Source organism: Anabrus simplex, chromosome 3 (genome assembly GCF_040414725.1).
Source record: "Anabrus simplex isolate iqAnaSimp1 chromosome 3, ASM4041472v1, whole genome shotgun sequence".
In the NCBI taxonomy this organism is placed as follows: domain Eukaryota; kingdom Metazoa; phylum Arthropoda; class Insecta; order Orthoptera; family Tettigoniidae; genus Anabrus; species Anabrus simplex.
Genome location: NC_090267.1, coordinates 153,846,067 through 153,862,454, shown reverse-complemented (window position 1 = coordinate 153,862,454; position 16,388 = coordinate 153,846,067). Strand labels below are relative to the sequence as shown.

General features: G+C 41.9%; 1 protein-coding gene across 1 annotated transcript in view; it reads right to left on the bottom strand.

Annotated features, from left to right (window-relative positions):
- The window catches only part of dap (dacapo), a 35,996-nt gene extending 26,029 nt beyond the window's left edge, over positions 1-9,967 (bottom strand). The window contains exon 1 of the mRNA XM_067142785.2: positions 9,196-9,967. Coding sequence (XP_066998886.2) covers positions 9,196-9,667 — 472 coding nt within the window. The 5' untranslated portion in view covers positions 9,668-9,967. The remainder of the gene's footprint in view (positions 1-9,195) is intronic.
- Positions 9,968-16,388: the final 6,421 nt, after the last annotated feature.

Genomic DNA, 16,388 nt, shown 5'->3' with positions numbered 1-16,388 from the left:
CGCAAAATAAAAAGCGTGAAAGTTAAAGTATGATATAGCAGCGAGAGATTTAAATGCTTGCATGACCACGTTTCCATTTTCTCGTCCCTGCAGCATAAACTATGTGACGTACAACTTCACGGGGTCATTCCACCCATGTTTATCTCCAGGACACATCCCAGGCCACAGCTTGCTAATTAAAAAATTAGCTTCATCCTCACATACACATAAAAAGGCAGTATGAATTATTTTCTTCTTTTAATTCTGTTGAACAGCAACGCAACCAATTAATTTCATATAAGTAGCTCAAGAAAACTGCGCTTTATCGACACGCTCTGAGTACATACTTGGCAGAAAAGAAACTGCAGCAATTTAGACAAAAGCGAAATATCTTCCATTCATTCAGTGTCAAACACAATTTCTGAAGTAGTTTTCTTGTAAAATATCTTCCTTTCTAAAGCAGATAAGGAAAAGAGGATTCGATTTATGTATCTCTGAACATGTCTCACGAGGTATCGTACTTTCATTAGGCCTGCATTCGACAATTATTACTAACGATAATTTGGCCTCTGCTAACAAGCGGAGACATTTAGATTTTACACAATTTAGGCACCTGCCAGTCAACAGCGACGTCCCGTTGGGCGACCAACTACCGAGTGTTACTTAACTTTGCCAGGTTAACACTAAATGCATCGATACCTTTTACATAATAACATCGTGCGATATGAGAGTGCAGAATGGACTATTCTTCAGAGGCTGACTCTATAACTGTCCCACGGGGGAGGCTGCATTCAACACATCTGAGATCTAAACCACAAAAGTAATACTGTATATTCAACGTCAGATCAATAACAAAGCTATACCATAATTCAAATGTCCTATGATTGTGATCACTGGGTGCTTGGAGTGAGAAAATATCTATTAAAAGTACATTCTATACATTCTTCTGACGTGTACAACAGAAACAAAACCATACCCAGAGTGACCTTAGTTGAAAGTACATGTCTCTTACAACTAATCCCTGCGACCAATCATTATGCAGTTTTACTTCAACAGTTGCCTGCCAAGAGTAGTTTTTATGCACTCACCTCCTCTCTCAAGGTTTGAAGGATCGAATGCCATCAGTCGTCTGAATTAAAGATTTTTATATCAAGACACCTGTGTCATAAGAATTACCGGCTCGTCAAAGAAGCATTCTTCTTTTTTCCTGCCCTTTTACCCATTTCTTTTCTGACCACAATGTTATGTGAATGGATGTATTCACCACTGCGAGTTTCTAAGGTGGTTTACAGTGTGACGCATTGTACGCAAATGAAGATGTGTCTTAAAGCGGACACAAACACCTAGTCACCGAGCTGGAGAAATTAACCATACAAAGTTAAAATCCGCGAACCGGCCGGGAATCGAACTCAGGGCCCTCTGGACCTAAGATCAATTACAAGTCTGTCTCTTCAGTACAGGCCGTAAACTAGAGTGCAGACCCTGCAAATAAGTCTGCCATCAGTGTAGCACCACCTGACTGCAAGTTAAAAACACCGAACGTTGTCAATACTTGAAGAGGTGATCATCGAATGAAGCCTAGACGGCATTCTTGAATTGTTTGTTATAATAATTTGTCATGAAATACGTCGTTATAGGGCAAGTAGTCTAGTACGAAAGTTCATACGAGAAAAACAGAGTTAAAAATACCAAATCGCCATTGGATTTTAAAATTACTCAAATTTTAATTCATACATACTGTAAAAATAAGATGCCACCATATTAAGGATCCGAAATAGAGACATACCGGAACATTACCGAGAATAATATATTTATCTTAAACAACACTGCTAGATAATGAACCAACCGGGCGAGTTGTCCGTGCGGTTAGGGACTCGCGGCTGTGAGCTTGCATCCGGGAGATGGTGGGTTCGAATCCCACTGTCGGCAGCCCTGAAGATGGTTTTCCGTGGTTTTCCATTTTCATACAAGGTAAATGCTGGGGCTGTACCGTAATTAAGGCCACGGCCGCTTCCTTCCAACTCCTAGGCCTTTCCTATCCCATCGTCGCCATAAGACCTATCTGTGTCGGTGCGACATAAAGCCACTAGCAAAAAAAAAAAAAAAAAAAAACGTATATCGATGAAATCTGTTCGCATGAAAAGCTAACCTTAGCCAAATGATTTAGAAAAGGAACTGGAACAAACGTCGGTAAAAATGCACGAGTAATGGTGGTGGGGGGAGAGGTTCCAGCAACTGCTTCGCTGGAGTCGAATCTAAATTACAGAGTTTACATGCACGATTCAAATCGATTTCAGTACACTTTCTGCGCTGAAAATGGCATGTAAACAGGGACTTAGTCCGGATTGAGTCTCAAAGTCGACATGGGTTCGTATCCGTAACGAGATCGTACTGAAAATGACTGCGCGAAAACTAATTTCCATAATGGGATTTGCGCTACTGATCTTCATACCTTTTTTATTTATTTACAATTTGCTTTACGTCCTACCGACACAGATAGGTCGTATGGCGACGATGGGATAGGAAAGGGCTAGGAGTGAGAAAGAAGCGTCCGTGGTCTTAATTAAGGCACAGCCACAACCATGGAAAACCATCTTCAGGGCTGTTAATAGTGGGGTTCGAACCCACTACCTCACGGGTGCGCACCCATAACCACACAGCCAATTCGCTCGCTTTGCTTTTAGCATACATTAAATGTCTATTATCACAAGGTGAGACTAAACATGATACCTTAGAACTTTCGAAATGATCATGTAGTGATAGTTTTTACTGATCAAAGAATATAGGTGATACAGCGATTCTGAATAGTTTATATCGATCTTGCCTGCCGGATTCTATATGATACTGATACTACTCGTAAACGGGGATCGTATTCAGTACGGTAAGTGTACTCAAATCAATTTCAATCCTCATGTAAACGTAGTAAATGTCTGGACACGGTAGCATACCTACGACTGAAATCAGCTATCTTCGAAGAAAAAGAAACAGAATTTGGAAAGTTACGCTATGTCTGGAATATAACTACCATAGCTATAGTAATATCAAGTTCAGATTTGGCCGTTCTAAACCTAAAGCAACTTAAGCCACATTCATATCGGAGTTCAAACCCTCATGAGACACCAGGGCTTTCACTGAGAGGAGACAAATTAACCTCCGTTCAGTAAAACAACATGAATTGGCTGTGGGGCCAAACGAGGCTGCGTCACCTGCAAAGCTGAAATCAGAATCTTCTCAGGATGAGATCTGTCCTACCTACAAATGGCTTACGAAGATAATTATATAGAAAAACAGGTTAAATTGAAGAACTGTTTGCATTATACATTTTATTAAATTGGAATTATAAATAGGAAGTAGCCTTCATGAGCATATAGTTGATTAGGTAGTAAAACAGTAACAAGTATACATTAGCGCAGAACAGAGTGCGAATCCAGGTGCAAAGAGAAAATCGTTCACGAAAGTGGATGAGTCACTCCTACTGTGTACATCAATAATTAACGTTCTGCGAACTACATTTCACGACTGCCATAACTGCTAGCTAGTCATGCAAACAATAACAGGCGTACATGGAAACCAGCACTTAAAAGTAATTTAAAGAAGCTCACAGGTTCAACTGCGTTTTCACGACTGTTCCTTGTAAAATAAATTTAGAGGATACTACCGGTCCCAGCGAACAAGTATTTCACAGCAATATGGATGCGAAATGAGAACAGTGAATAAGTTAGTAATCGTCAAATCCACCATTGCACCCCCACATTGCTATTGAGGACAAATCTTGTCTTAACCATATCCGGAGGAAAATGGAACAACTTCCTCCAATTAGACGAGTGAATATTCTCAAATTCATAAAATAAATAATTTGCGACAGGCATACAGTAGCATGTTTATAGGTGTGGCAGAAGGGCAATGGTCCTTGTATAAGTTGGCACCCCTGCAAAACTGGAGTACCCTCTTCGATACGAATCGTCACGAAAAATGAAGGTCAGACAATGCAAGAACAGATTTAGTTATCACGAAGAAGAGTAAAATATCAGCGCAATTCAAACAACACTTTTTCTTATTACAAAAAATAGCAGACGTCTCCACTTCACGCAGGAAATGACTTAGGAAAATCTGCGATTTAATTTCAAAATTTCTCACTATTCATAAATGAAATACACAGCAGAATCGAACACTGTCATTAGGAAAAAAAATCTCTCACAGTATCTTAGCGTAACGCGTAAGTTCTTACTCTCCCCTTATTCTCCCACATAAAAACTACGTATATCAGAAACAGTTTATACTTCACACTGATGTTTTGAACATCCGAAAATTCCTACGTTAATTACATCATTGTCTAAAATTGCAAATCATTTGAAGCGACCAAAATGTAACGTGGTCCTATCGTATATGGTTTAGAAACCGTTTACGTAAGATGTGTTAGCCGAATCTTTTTTTTTTAATGGTACTCTTCCAACTACATCGCTATTAGGTTGCGAAAGGGCCTTATCTCGCCTTTCGTTGCCCTCCTCGTTTTCAACCATTAAAAGCTAGACAATTCCAAGTAGACTGATGAACTGAACAAATACAATAATTCCCACTACCTTCAGTCAGTTCATTTCCTAGTTAGCCACGATAACCGAAAAGTGAAAACATGACGAATGTTCACGATTTTATTTCTGCCAAAATAGAGAGAGAAAAAAGTAATTTTGTCTACAGTATTTTTATCTTGAAACACTACGTACATTAAACAGGAAGCACTCGTTTTAATAATTTGAGAAAAAGCCATGCAGCAACAGGCGAACTAGACTTACGACCGTTACGCTAAGATTTCAAATCCAGTTGAGAGGGGAGAAGCCTGTTCATAATGCACACCGAGCATGAAAAAAGCGGTTGAGTTTTAGAAAAGTAACAATGCACGTGTGATACTGCAATGCCTAGACTGCGGTCTGCGTAACGCATTTAAAAACGGGCCAGCTGGTTTTATTCTCTCCTATGGGGGTGTTAGATAAGATACGAGACTCGACCGTTAACAAAAGGCCAGGCGTTCTTCTTTCGAATTTTTTGGTTAGAGCAGAGCCAACAGATCGATAAGGGTTCACTAGATCCCCACCGCACTATTCATTCATTCACTCACCCCGCTTCAAAATTGTGACCCCTCCCAAGCTCAACGGATGTACAAAGCAATGGGGGTGGACAAGATCTGAGTCTCTACACCAAGCGAACAATGCACCATTAGTAAACATCTATATTTCCACACATCGACACTTCATAGAAGAACAGACGACCAGAGTGAAACAAACAGTATGGTATCATCAGATATGAAATAAGTACACCGACGTTCAATGTAACTATTCTAATTTTTTAAAAAAATGAAATGGCGTATGGCTTTTAGTGCCGGGAATGTCCGAGGACAAGTTCGGCTCGCCAGATGCAGTTTTTTATTTGACTCCCATGGGCAACCTGCGCGTCGTGATGTGGACGAAATTATGATGGAGACGACACATACACCCAGCCCCCCGTGCCAGTGAAATTAACCAATTATGGTCAAAATTCCCGACCCTGCCGGGAATCGAACCCGGGACCCCTGTGGCCAAAGGCCAGCACGCTAATAATTTAGCTATGGAGCCGGACACTATTCTACTGAATAGGACTAATGAAAGCAAGGTGCATATTACATAATACCGTACCGTGGTTACTTTTCTAATTTAAATACGACACTTGTATCGAGAAATATGATGAATCAGAATGCTATTTTCTGTTAGGATAAGCATAACTTGTCAATGAACTAGAATGCTGACTTTGTGTATGCTGCAGGAATTGCAATCTAAATGGTGTTCCCCGGCCAAAAAACATTTCAGTGGACAGTGTGCACTGGACATGCTCTTAACAAATAATAGTGCAAAGAGATGGTGATCGGCTTTATCAAAGAATGATTACAGCAGCACAATTCTAACACGATTTGCGGACGGAAATCCGTTTTTAAGAAACCCATGCCCGCTATCACTACGCTCGACACACGTTCCCATGATGCTGAGCCCATGGATAACAGCAATGAGGGTTATTCCTCACTTACATAACGTAACAAATTGCACCACAGATGATTAAACATGGAGTTTTTATTGGAGCTTGCGCTTCGCGGATGAAAACGACAAGAAAGTGATTTTTTAAACAACTCACATTCGAGCAAAGAATAAAGTCTCTGGATTTCGGCACGAAAATATATTAAACTCGAGTTTTGAGAGAAGCACAGAAATTAAACGTTCGGGTGCCGCTATTGGGATGTTGAATATTACACTAAAATTTTTGGATAATTTTGGCAACCGTCAAGTATTTTCTTTCTTAATTATTGAGAGAAAGAGACATACATACATAGTCCCGTCGTGGCCAGAACGAGCAGTGGTCGCTTACAACGAAATTCAAATACCAGGATTACAGGTCTCAAGCGTCAGTAGTACACTGAACAAAACTGCTCTCAGTGCTAGAATCATCGAAGTTCCTACGGTTAGTCTGCTTGTTGTTTATCCGCAGGACGAATCTCGTGAATGAAACAGCATTGAGCACGATCGTTTTGTCAAAACGGCAGTGCTAACCGACAGACATCCAGAAACACGAATATATTAACCGAACGAAAGCAACTTAACAGCCGTTAGCGCGAACAGGTTTTCTTTTCTTTCTAGCCTAGATTGAACCGGTTGAATATACTTAAGACTGGGCCATCCAGAAGAAGTAAGGAAAAACCAATTTGAAACTCACATCAGTAATAACTAACAACACTGCAATCCCATCCACAATTTAACAAGATCTATGAAAATGTTTACACCAATAGTAACAATTTTAGAAGGTATAACAAACAAAATGTGGAACGTGAAAGTCTCCAATGACAGGATTCACTACAGCTAGGGATATTTTGAGTGAGGTGTCTTGATGGTCCATACAGCGTCAAAGCCACGCCAAGCGAGGCCGCCCCGCCATCTGTTCTCCGAAAGTAGAGGGTGGAACAAAACAAAGAACTAGCGTTAGGGGATGCATATTATTCTGCGTCCACCCCAAACTCTCTTCACAGCTTACATAGGGGTTGGACCTTTAAATGGCGTCACCACCAGAACTTAATTGCAAGCTACTGATTGTTCAAGAGCCAATTTAAAGGGACAGGCTGAAGAACCATATGATAATATCCTTCGTCCACCAACTACACGAGATACTAGATTTTTCCGCTACGACCGTACAAATATCAGTTAGACAAGGAGCCTGAATTGCTGGCATTTGCCGCGCGATGTACCAACTACAATTTCGACTAATATGGGATCCAATCTTTGATGGAGACGCGTTAGTTAGTGTCATAAGACGAACTTGAGCAAATGTATGAGCAGTTAGGGACTAAGAACATTGTATTATAATAAAAATATTTAATGTTAAAGGTTATACGCGCCCCTACCTACTTTAACGGATTTCGGAGACGCCGAGGTGCTGAAATTTTGTCCCGGAAGAATTCTTTTACGTGCCAACAAATCTATATACACGAGGCTAACTTATTTCAGCACCTTCAAATACTCTACCACCGGACTGAGCCAGGCTCGAACCCGCCAACGTGAGCTTAGAAGGCCAGCGCTCTATCGTCTGAACTACATTGTTCAGCCCGGCATCGTGTCATCAATTCGCATATCTACATGAAAATTTCGTCTGACACCTGATATTACATTACGACATGTCAATGCCCGCATTCGTTATTACGTCAAGTTTGTCAACGAGGCTTAAAAACTCTTAATCAATCAGTAAATTACTAATAAAACCCACACACGCCAATCACAAGCAGGCTTGCGAGTTCCAAGAGATAAGGGTCATATCACGCCCACTCACATACATCGCGATAGACATAAATCCAACTGACAGTGTGAATAAAAATTCAACTAGCAAATCTGTGGAACCTACGACCCATGTATGTGTGTATGAGAGAAAGAATTCATCCCACAATGCAAAGCAAAACAGTGTGACAAGGAATAATCTGGACATCTGAAACCCAATGAGACTGTCCTTTATGTGATTATTACTATCTTAGTATAGAGGAGAAGACACTCTTCAGTAGTCTCAAACTTCATCAGCAGTTCTAATTTCGATCCACTACATCGATATTTTCAAAATGACAAGTTAAACTGCAAATTATTAGATATAAAACTCAATAAGCTTACAGAACCACCTATAAATGTACATAAATGCTGATTTAATGCAAGCAAGACATGGCAATACCAGAGAAAAAATGCCTATTGCACAGTGAATTAACAAACGACGTCGGCCAAGTTGAAATGAAATGGCGTACGGCTTTTTTTGTGCCGGGAGTGTCCGAGGACATGTTCGGCTCGCCAGGTGCAGGTCTTTTGACTTGACTCCCGTACGCGACCTGCGCGTCATGATGAGGATGAAATGATGATGAAGACAACACATACACCCAGCCCCCGTGCCAGAGAAATTAACCAATGATGGTTAAAATTCCCAACCCTGCCGGGAATCGAACCCGGGACTCTTGTGACCAAAGGCCAGCACGTTAACCGTTTAGCCATGGAGCCGGTCGGCCAAGTTGATAGCATTTTACGAGCTTGCCCACTAACAATCACAGAGGGCATGTTCGATCAATCGGGTGGGGGGTTAATCATTCAAAAAGTACTCATTAAAACTATGTGATAGCGAGCATTTTAAACGGTAACGTATTCATGTACCTGTATCTAATAACGAAAACACAAGTTATAAATGTATATTATTAGCCATGTAGACTGATAAAAATATTAACACTACAGAAATAATGAACGGCTACGGTAGCAAGTTAAGCAGGCATTTGGATACATTATAAGATTAGTCATTCAGAAGTTTCCACTATTAATAAGCGTAGCTGATGAACACTTTACTCTGACAATAACTAGGAAGAATAGGGGAGGGGGGGGGGCGGCGTGGGTGATATCTAACGATCTCTGTGAAGCTTGAAAACAAAGATGGACATCACTTCAAATCGATAAAGTCAAACATTCACACCCTGAAATTAATACTTCAGTCGTATAAACATTCTACAACCGAAGATAAAAATAAAATTCATTTCACAATACTAGGCAATATGGTGGGAAACTATTAACAAAACTTTCACCACTATGTCTAATGTTTACACATACCACGATGTACTCGCGTATTAAAGTTAAATTATAAATAGGAAATCTGTTCAGCATAGCTATTGGAAATATTATGGTTTCTTACCGCAGATACTGGACTGCTTGGTTTTGGTGATGACCACAGCATTTGCCGAAGTTCCAGATACTTGCTTCTCAGCAGCGGATTCCCGCACAACAGCAGCAGTAACTGTCTCGGTCTGTACAGAAGCCGAAGCGATAGCCGCGTGATCTCTCAGATACGGCAAACGGCGCAGAGCATAAGGTTCTGGTACTTCATCAACCTTCTCCCAAACATACCGCCTACTGTTCGGATAAGGTACACCACGCACAAAATCGAACTCGTACAACTCAGCATCCCTCTTTTGCTGAGCTGCCAGTTCACTCTCCACAAAACGTCCGTTTTCTTCATGGTCCACGTTACCAAAAAGGTTCCTTCTAACTCGTGCAAGATCAGCTTCGTCCGGACCTAACACGTGCTGGCCGTTCTCACTTACTCCACCTCGCAGCATCCGCCTCATCTCCGACATGACCATAGGGTTAAACACACGGGCACTCATCTCACACAATATGAAACAAACAACGAGTCAAAACCACACACGAAAATCCAAGTCCACTCAACAGTTTCTTTCGACTCGCAATTTTCAGGTATGACCGTTACGAGAACACAATTAATCTGGCAGTAACCAAGTTTCAAAATCACACAACTAGCTGATGTGCACTGTTGTATGCTGAAGAAGTAACGGCATCGTCTGTCACCTTCATTAAATGTTCCGAGCACAGCGTCCTTCGTTACAGAAAGGCCGCCTCGCTTACAGTTCTCGTTGCTCGTAACGAACTTCAGCGACTGAGTAGCTGTGTTCAATTCAAAGCGTCGTTTGCTTAGTCTGACCCCCCACTCCCCTTTCAAGCCGCCATAGTAGTTCTCCCCCACCACTGTGCCAGTGTGGGGCAGTGAAATTGGTCCTATTTTTAAACTGGCCAATGGATCGTCTCGGGTGATGGCACTCTCAGCCAATAGCACCACTAGGGTACTGACGTCATGGATAGTTGTCAGCAATGAACTGTTTACAGCACAGGGAGAAGATATATTAGTAGTACGGTGTTGAAGTAGATTTGTTCAAATAAACACCAAAACCAGTAGCTCTTAAATATTGGTTTAGGTTGAAGAATTGTCACACATGCACTGCTTAAGTAGCAAATAATGATGAAGCAACACTACCTATTAGCATATTATTCGACAAAGCAAGTACGATTACAACATAATAAATACCTAAGAATATTCATTAAACCATTGCCAACTCGATAAGTGACAGGGATTAAACCCATATTTAAGGATATCAATACAGAACTGTTTAAATGATACGTATTTAAAATCTCTGTCATGCTTTTCAAATATACTGTATTGTCCTAAGAAGAGCTCAGAATCAGGTCATTGAAATATAAACATATTTAAACAATCTAGGAATATGCATACCAGTAAATAAAAAGTACGGTACGGTATCTAAGGTTATGGAGCTTTAATTAATGTCTGATTAAAATTTCGACTGGAATTTAACTAGAACATCAGCAATTCACAGTCTCAATAGTCAGACTACATGTTATTCATAAAACGTAACTTCGAAAAGGGAACTACAGTATATTTCTATTTGTAACCTCGTCGAATTGCTTCATGAAGAGGAATGAGACAGCAGCCAAGGCCAAACGGAATGGCCGTATAGTAGCGACATCTATGTGAAGGTTGGTCGAACTACTTGGAAATTGTAGGAATGCATTTGAGATCTGACCACCAGCTACCGCACGGTGATGGGCTGATGAGCATTTGGCCATTCAGGAATACTAAATGCAATACTGCTCTGGTTACTGGTGGGATGAATAGCAGTATACTCCTACTATTAACGAACAGTGCTCTCTTCTCAGCCTTATGCTATGTGGATAGCTAGTTATTAATCGGAGTCAACCGAGGATACGCATCAATCTTCTTTTTTTAAAAATGCTATTTGCTCGGGCGTCGACCCATGTGGATCTTTTGCCCCTACTGGCACCATATTGTACGAACCTGCGTGTAATTGGAATGGTAGTGGTGTGGAATGTTGTGTGTGAGGAAAGGAAGATTAAAGACGTCACAAGCACCCAGTGTCCAGGCCAGGGATAGTAATCATTACAATTAAAAACCCCTGACCCGGCCGGGAATCGAACACGGGGACGCGTTGCCCCTTATACCGCGGGGCCAGACCGCATCTAGCTTAAAAAAATAATGTCTTAATGCTGATTTTACGTCCCACTAACTACTTGTTGCGGTTTTCGGAGACGCCGAGGTGCCGGAATGTTGTCCCGCAAGAGTTCTTTTAAGTGCCGGTAAATCTACCGAAATGAGGCTGACATATCGAAGCACCTTCAAATATCACCGGACTGAGTCAGGATCGAACATGCCAACTTGGGCGCAGAAAGCCAGCGCCTTAACCGTCTGAGCCACTCAGCCCGGCAAAAACTTATTTCTTATCAATTGGTTATTTTCAAGATCGAGGAGACTAGCTTCGGCTAACAGTGGCCACGGCTTTGTCGTGGTTTTACAACTCTGCATTCGGGAGGCGATGGGCTGGTCTCACCGTCGGCTGTCCTGAGAATGGTTTTCTGTGCTATACCTCGAGGTTGTATGTGTGCAGTGTGTGATTTCTTCTTTTAACTTCTGAATTTATGCTCCGATTTTTGTGAAAGTCGATATAATGGCGACGGAAGAATTGCCGAAGAATATAATTATGTCCATTGTAGTTTTGGACTGGATCAATGTCACCAACTGCAAAAGATAAACAGTTGAACATTTCCGGACACCCTAACATTCGTATAGAAAAGCTATTCCTATCTCTAGATGCGGGGTTATGACATAGCAAAACTAGGCACGTGCCTAGGAGCGAAGGTCTTAGGGGCGGCAAAATTTAGGCAATGCGATTCTTCTTCTTATTAAAATGCGATGTCCGCCTCTGTGGTGTAGTGGTTAGTGTGATTACCTACCACCCTAGGAGTCCTGGGTTCGATACCCGGCTTTGCCACGTAATTTGAAAAGTGGTACGAGGGCTGGAACGGGGTCTACTCAGCCTCGGGAGGTGGGTTCGATTCCCACCTCAGCCATCCTGGAAGTGGTTTTCCGTGGTTTCCCACTTCCCCTCCAGGCAAATGCCGGGAGGGTACCTAACTTTAGGCCACGGCCGCTTCCTTCCCTCGTCCTTGTCTATCCCTTCCAATCTTCCCATTTCTTGGCAAGGCCCCTGTTCAGCATAGCAGGTGAGGCAGCATGCGCGAGATACTGGTCCTTCTCCCCAGTTGTATCCGACTCAATTTCTCACGATCCAGCACACTGCCCTTGGGGCGGTAGACGTGGGATCCCTTGCTGAGTCCGAGGGCAAAACCAACCCTGGAGGTTAAAAATGCATACATACATACATACATACATACATAGCCTACATACATACATACATTATCATTATAGACTCTTATGCCTTTCAGCGTTCAGTCTGCAAGCCTCTGTGAATATACTGAACGTCGCCACAATCCTCTATTTAAAACTAGTGCTGTGGGCTCATTTAGGTCTATACCTCTTATCTTTAAATCGTTAGAAACTGAGTCTAACCATCGTTGTCTTGGTCTCCCTCCTCTTACCCTCCATAACAGAGTCCATTATTCTCTTAGGTAGCCTATCCTCCTCCATTCGCCTCACATGACCCCACCACCAAAGCCAATTTATGGGTACAGCTTCATACATCGAATTCATTCCTAAATTAGCCTTTATTTTCCCATTCCGAGTGGCCTGCCATTGTTCCCACCAGTTTGTATCAGCAATTTCTCGCTACTTTCATGTCTGTTACTTCTACCTTAAGAATAAGATATTCTGAGTCCACCCAGCTGTCGCACCCGTAAAGCAAAGTTGGTCTGAAAACAGACCGATGTAAAGATAGTTTCGTCTTGGAGCTTACTTCCTTCTTACAGAATACTGTTGATCTCAACTGCGAGCTCACTGCATTAGCTTTATGATTCAATCTCACTCACTATATTACTATCCTTGGAGAACACACAACCTAAATACTTGCAATTATCTACCTGTTCTAGCTTTGTATCACCAATCTGACATTCAATTCTGTTGAATTTCTTACCTACTGACATCAATTTAGTCTTCGAAAGGCTAATGTTCATACCATACACATTGCACCTATTTTCTTTTCAAGTTCCAAGATATTAGACTACTGGCTTTCGGCACAATCTCTCTCTTTTTTTTTTTTTTTTTTTCCTTTTGCTAGTTGCTTTAGGGTCTACGTCGCACCGGCACAGATAGGTCTTATGGCGATGATAGGACAGGAAAGGCCTAGGAATGGGAAGGAAGCGGCCGTGGCCTTAATTACGGTACAGCCCCAGCATTTGCCTGGTGTGAAAATAAGAAACAACGGAAAACCATTTTCACGGCTGCCGACAGTAGGGTTCGAACCCACTATCTCCCAGATGCGAGCTCACAGCTGCGCGCTCCTAACCGCACGGCCAACTCGCCCGGTCGGCACAATCTGCCATTAAGACCAAGTCGTCAGCATAGGCCAGACTGCTTATTACATTTCCACCTAACTGAATCCCTCGCTGCCATTTTATACCTGTCAGCAAATGATCCATGTAAACTACGAACAGCAAAGGTGAAAGATTACAGCCTTGTCTAACCACTGTCAGTACCCTGAACCAAGAACTCATTCTACCATCAATTCTCACTGAAGCCCAATTGTCAACATAAATAATTTTGATTGAATTTAATAATCTACCTTACCTAATTCCATAGTCCCGCAGTAGGGCGAACATCTTTTCCCTCGGTACTCCGTCATATACTTTCTCTAGATCTTCTTCCTCTTCTTAATCTGTTTAACCTCCAGGGTCGGATTTTCCCTCGAACTCAGCGAGGGATCCCACCTCTACCGCCTCAAGGGCAGTGTCCTGGAATTTCAGATTCTGGGTCGGGGGATAAAACTGGGGAGGATGACCAGTACCTCACTCAGGCGGCCTCACCTGCTAATCTGAACAGGGGCCTTGCGAGGGGATGGGAAGATTGGAAGAGATAGACAAGGAAGAGGGAAGGAAGCGGCCGTGGCCTTAAGTTAGGTACCATCCCGGCATTTGCCTGGAGAAGTGGGAAACCACGGAAAACCACTTCCAGGAAGGCTGAGGTGGGAATCGAATCCTCCTCTACTCAGTTGACCTCCCGAGGCTGAGTGGACCCCGTTCCAGCCCTCGTACCACTTTTCAAATTTCGTGGCAGAGCCGGGAATCGAATCCGGGCCTACGGGGGTGGCAGCTAATCACACTAACTACTACACCACAGAGGAGGACTTCTTTTTTTTTTTTTTTTTTGCTATTTTGCTTTACGTCGCACCGACACAGATAGGTCTTATGGCGACGATGGGAGAGGAAAGGCCTAGGAAGTGGAAGGAAGCGGCCGTGGCCTTAATTAAGGTACAGCCCCGGCATTTGCCTCGTGTGAAAATGGGAAACCACGGAAAACCATCTTCAGGGCTGCCGACAGTGGGGCTCGAACCCACTATCTCCCGATTAGGAGGACTTCTCTAGATCTATGAAACATAAACACAACTGCCTATTCCTCTCGTAGCATTTTTCAATTACCTGGCGAAGACTGAAAATCTGATCCTGACAGCCCCTCTGTGGACTGAAACCACACTCGTTTTCATCCACCTTCCTCTCAACTACTGATCGCACCTTCCCTTCCAAGATGCCAATGCATACTTTGCCTGGTATACTAATCAATGAGATACCTCGATAGTTGTTGCAATCCTTGCTGTTCCCTTGCTTATAGATAGGTGCAATTACTGCTTTTGTCCAATCTGAAGGTACCCTACCAACACTCCATGCTAATCTTACTACTCTATGAAGCCATTTCATCCCTGCCTTCTCGCTATACTTCACCATTTCAGGTCTAATTTCATCTATTCCTGCTGCTTTATGACAATGGAGTTTATTTACCATCCTTTCCATTTCCTCAAGCGTAATTTCACCAATATCATTTTCCTCCCTCCCCCCCCCCCCCCCCCTATGAGCTTGGCTGTTCGCAACACCACCAGGAAGATTTCCTTTTACGTTGAGAAGATGTTCATAATATTCCCTCCACCTCTCCAGTGATTCCCTGGGATCTATTATGAGTTCACCTGAATTACTCAAAACACTGATCATTTCCTCCCCCCCCCCCCCCCCCCTTCTAAGATTCTTTATTACTGCCTAGAAAGGTTTACCTGCTGCTTGACTAAGCCTTTCCAGGTTATTACCAAACTTCCCACAACGTCTTTTTGGATTCAACAACTATTTGTTTCGCTGTTTCTTTTATCTATGTACAATACCCTGTCGGCCTCTGCACTTGTTTGGTCCCATATCTGATAAGAAATCTTTTTGCGTTTACAAGCTGCTCTCACCTCATCATTCCACCAAGATGTTTGCCTTTTCTCATCTTTACACACAGTTGTTCCTAGGCATTCCCTTGCTGTTCCTACTACAGCATCCCTGTATGCCACCCATTCTCTTTCTATATCCAGAACCTGCTCACTATCTACAGTTCGAAACTTCTCACTAATCAAATCCATGTACTGCACCAGTGCAGGGCTTCAGTGCATAATCATAATAATAATAATAATAATAATAATAATAATAATAATAATAATAATAATAATAATAATAATAATTCGTAAGTGAATCGGCTGAATGGGAAATATCTGATGAGATCTTAGCCGAACGACTCTAGAATCGAAGTCCGATCACCCCTACTTTAGAGTAACCGCGGCTAATTTTTTAGAGGAAAACGGGTCGATGGTACAACCGTATTAATGGCCAGTAAGCGAATCATTTATAAGTAGGGATCTTAAATATAAGAGGAATATAACATCACTACTAAATTAGAAGAATGCTATTTTTAAAGTTTTACAAATATAAAATTTATTATAAACTGAGAAAGAAACGTTTACAAAAAAACTAATATAAAATGTGCCATAAAATAACCTTAATCAAAGGTATGTGGGATTTAAATTGGTGAAATTATTATTCATTTGTCCTGTAGAATTTTATTCCACACCAAATTATCCCAATATTAAGAGGCATCTCCCTCATTATTATTTCCACTATTCAAATATATTGTCAAACACTCATTAATTAATTGGTGAATTAATTACATACAATAATAGGCACAAATACGTTCACATGTTATGTCATCATTATAACTTCCTATTTATGATTTGGAGTCCGAAGTATTTC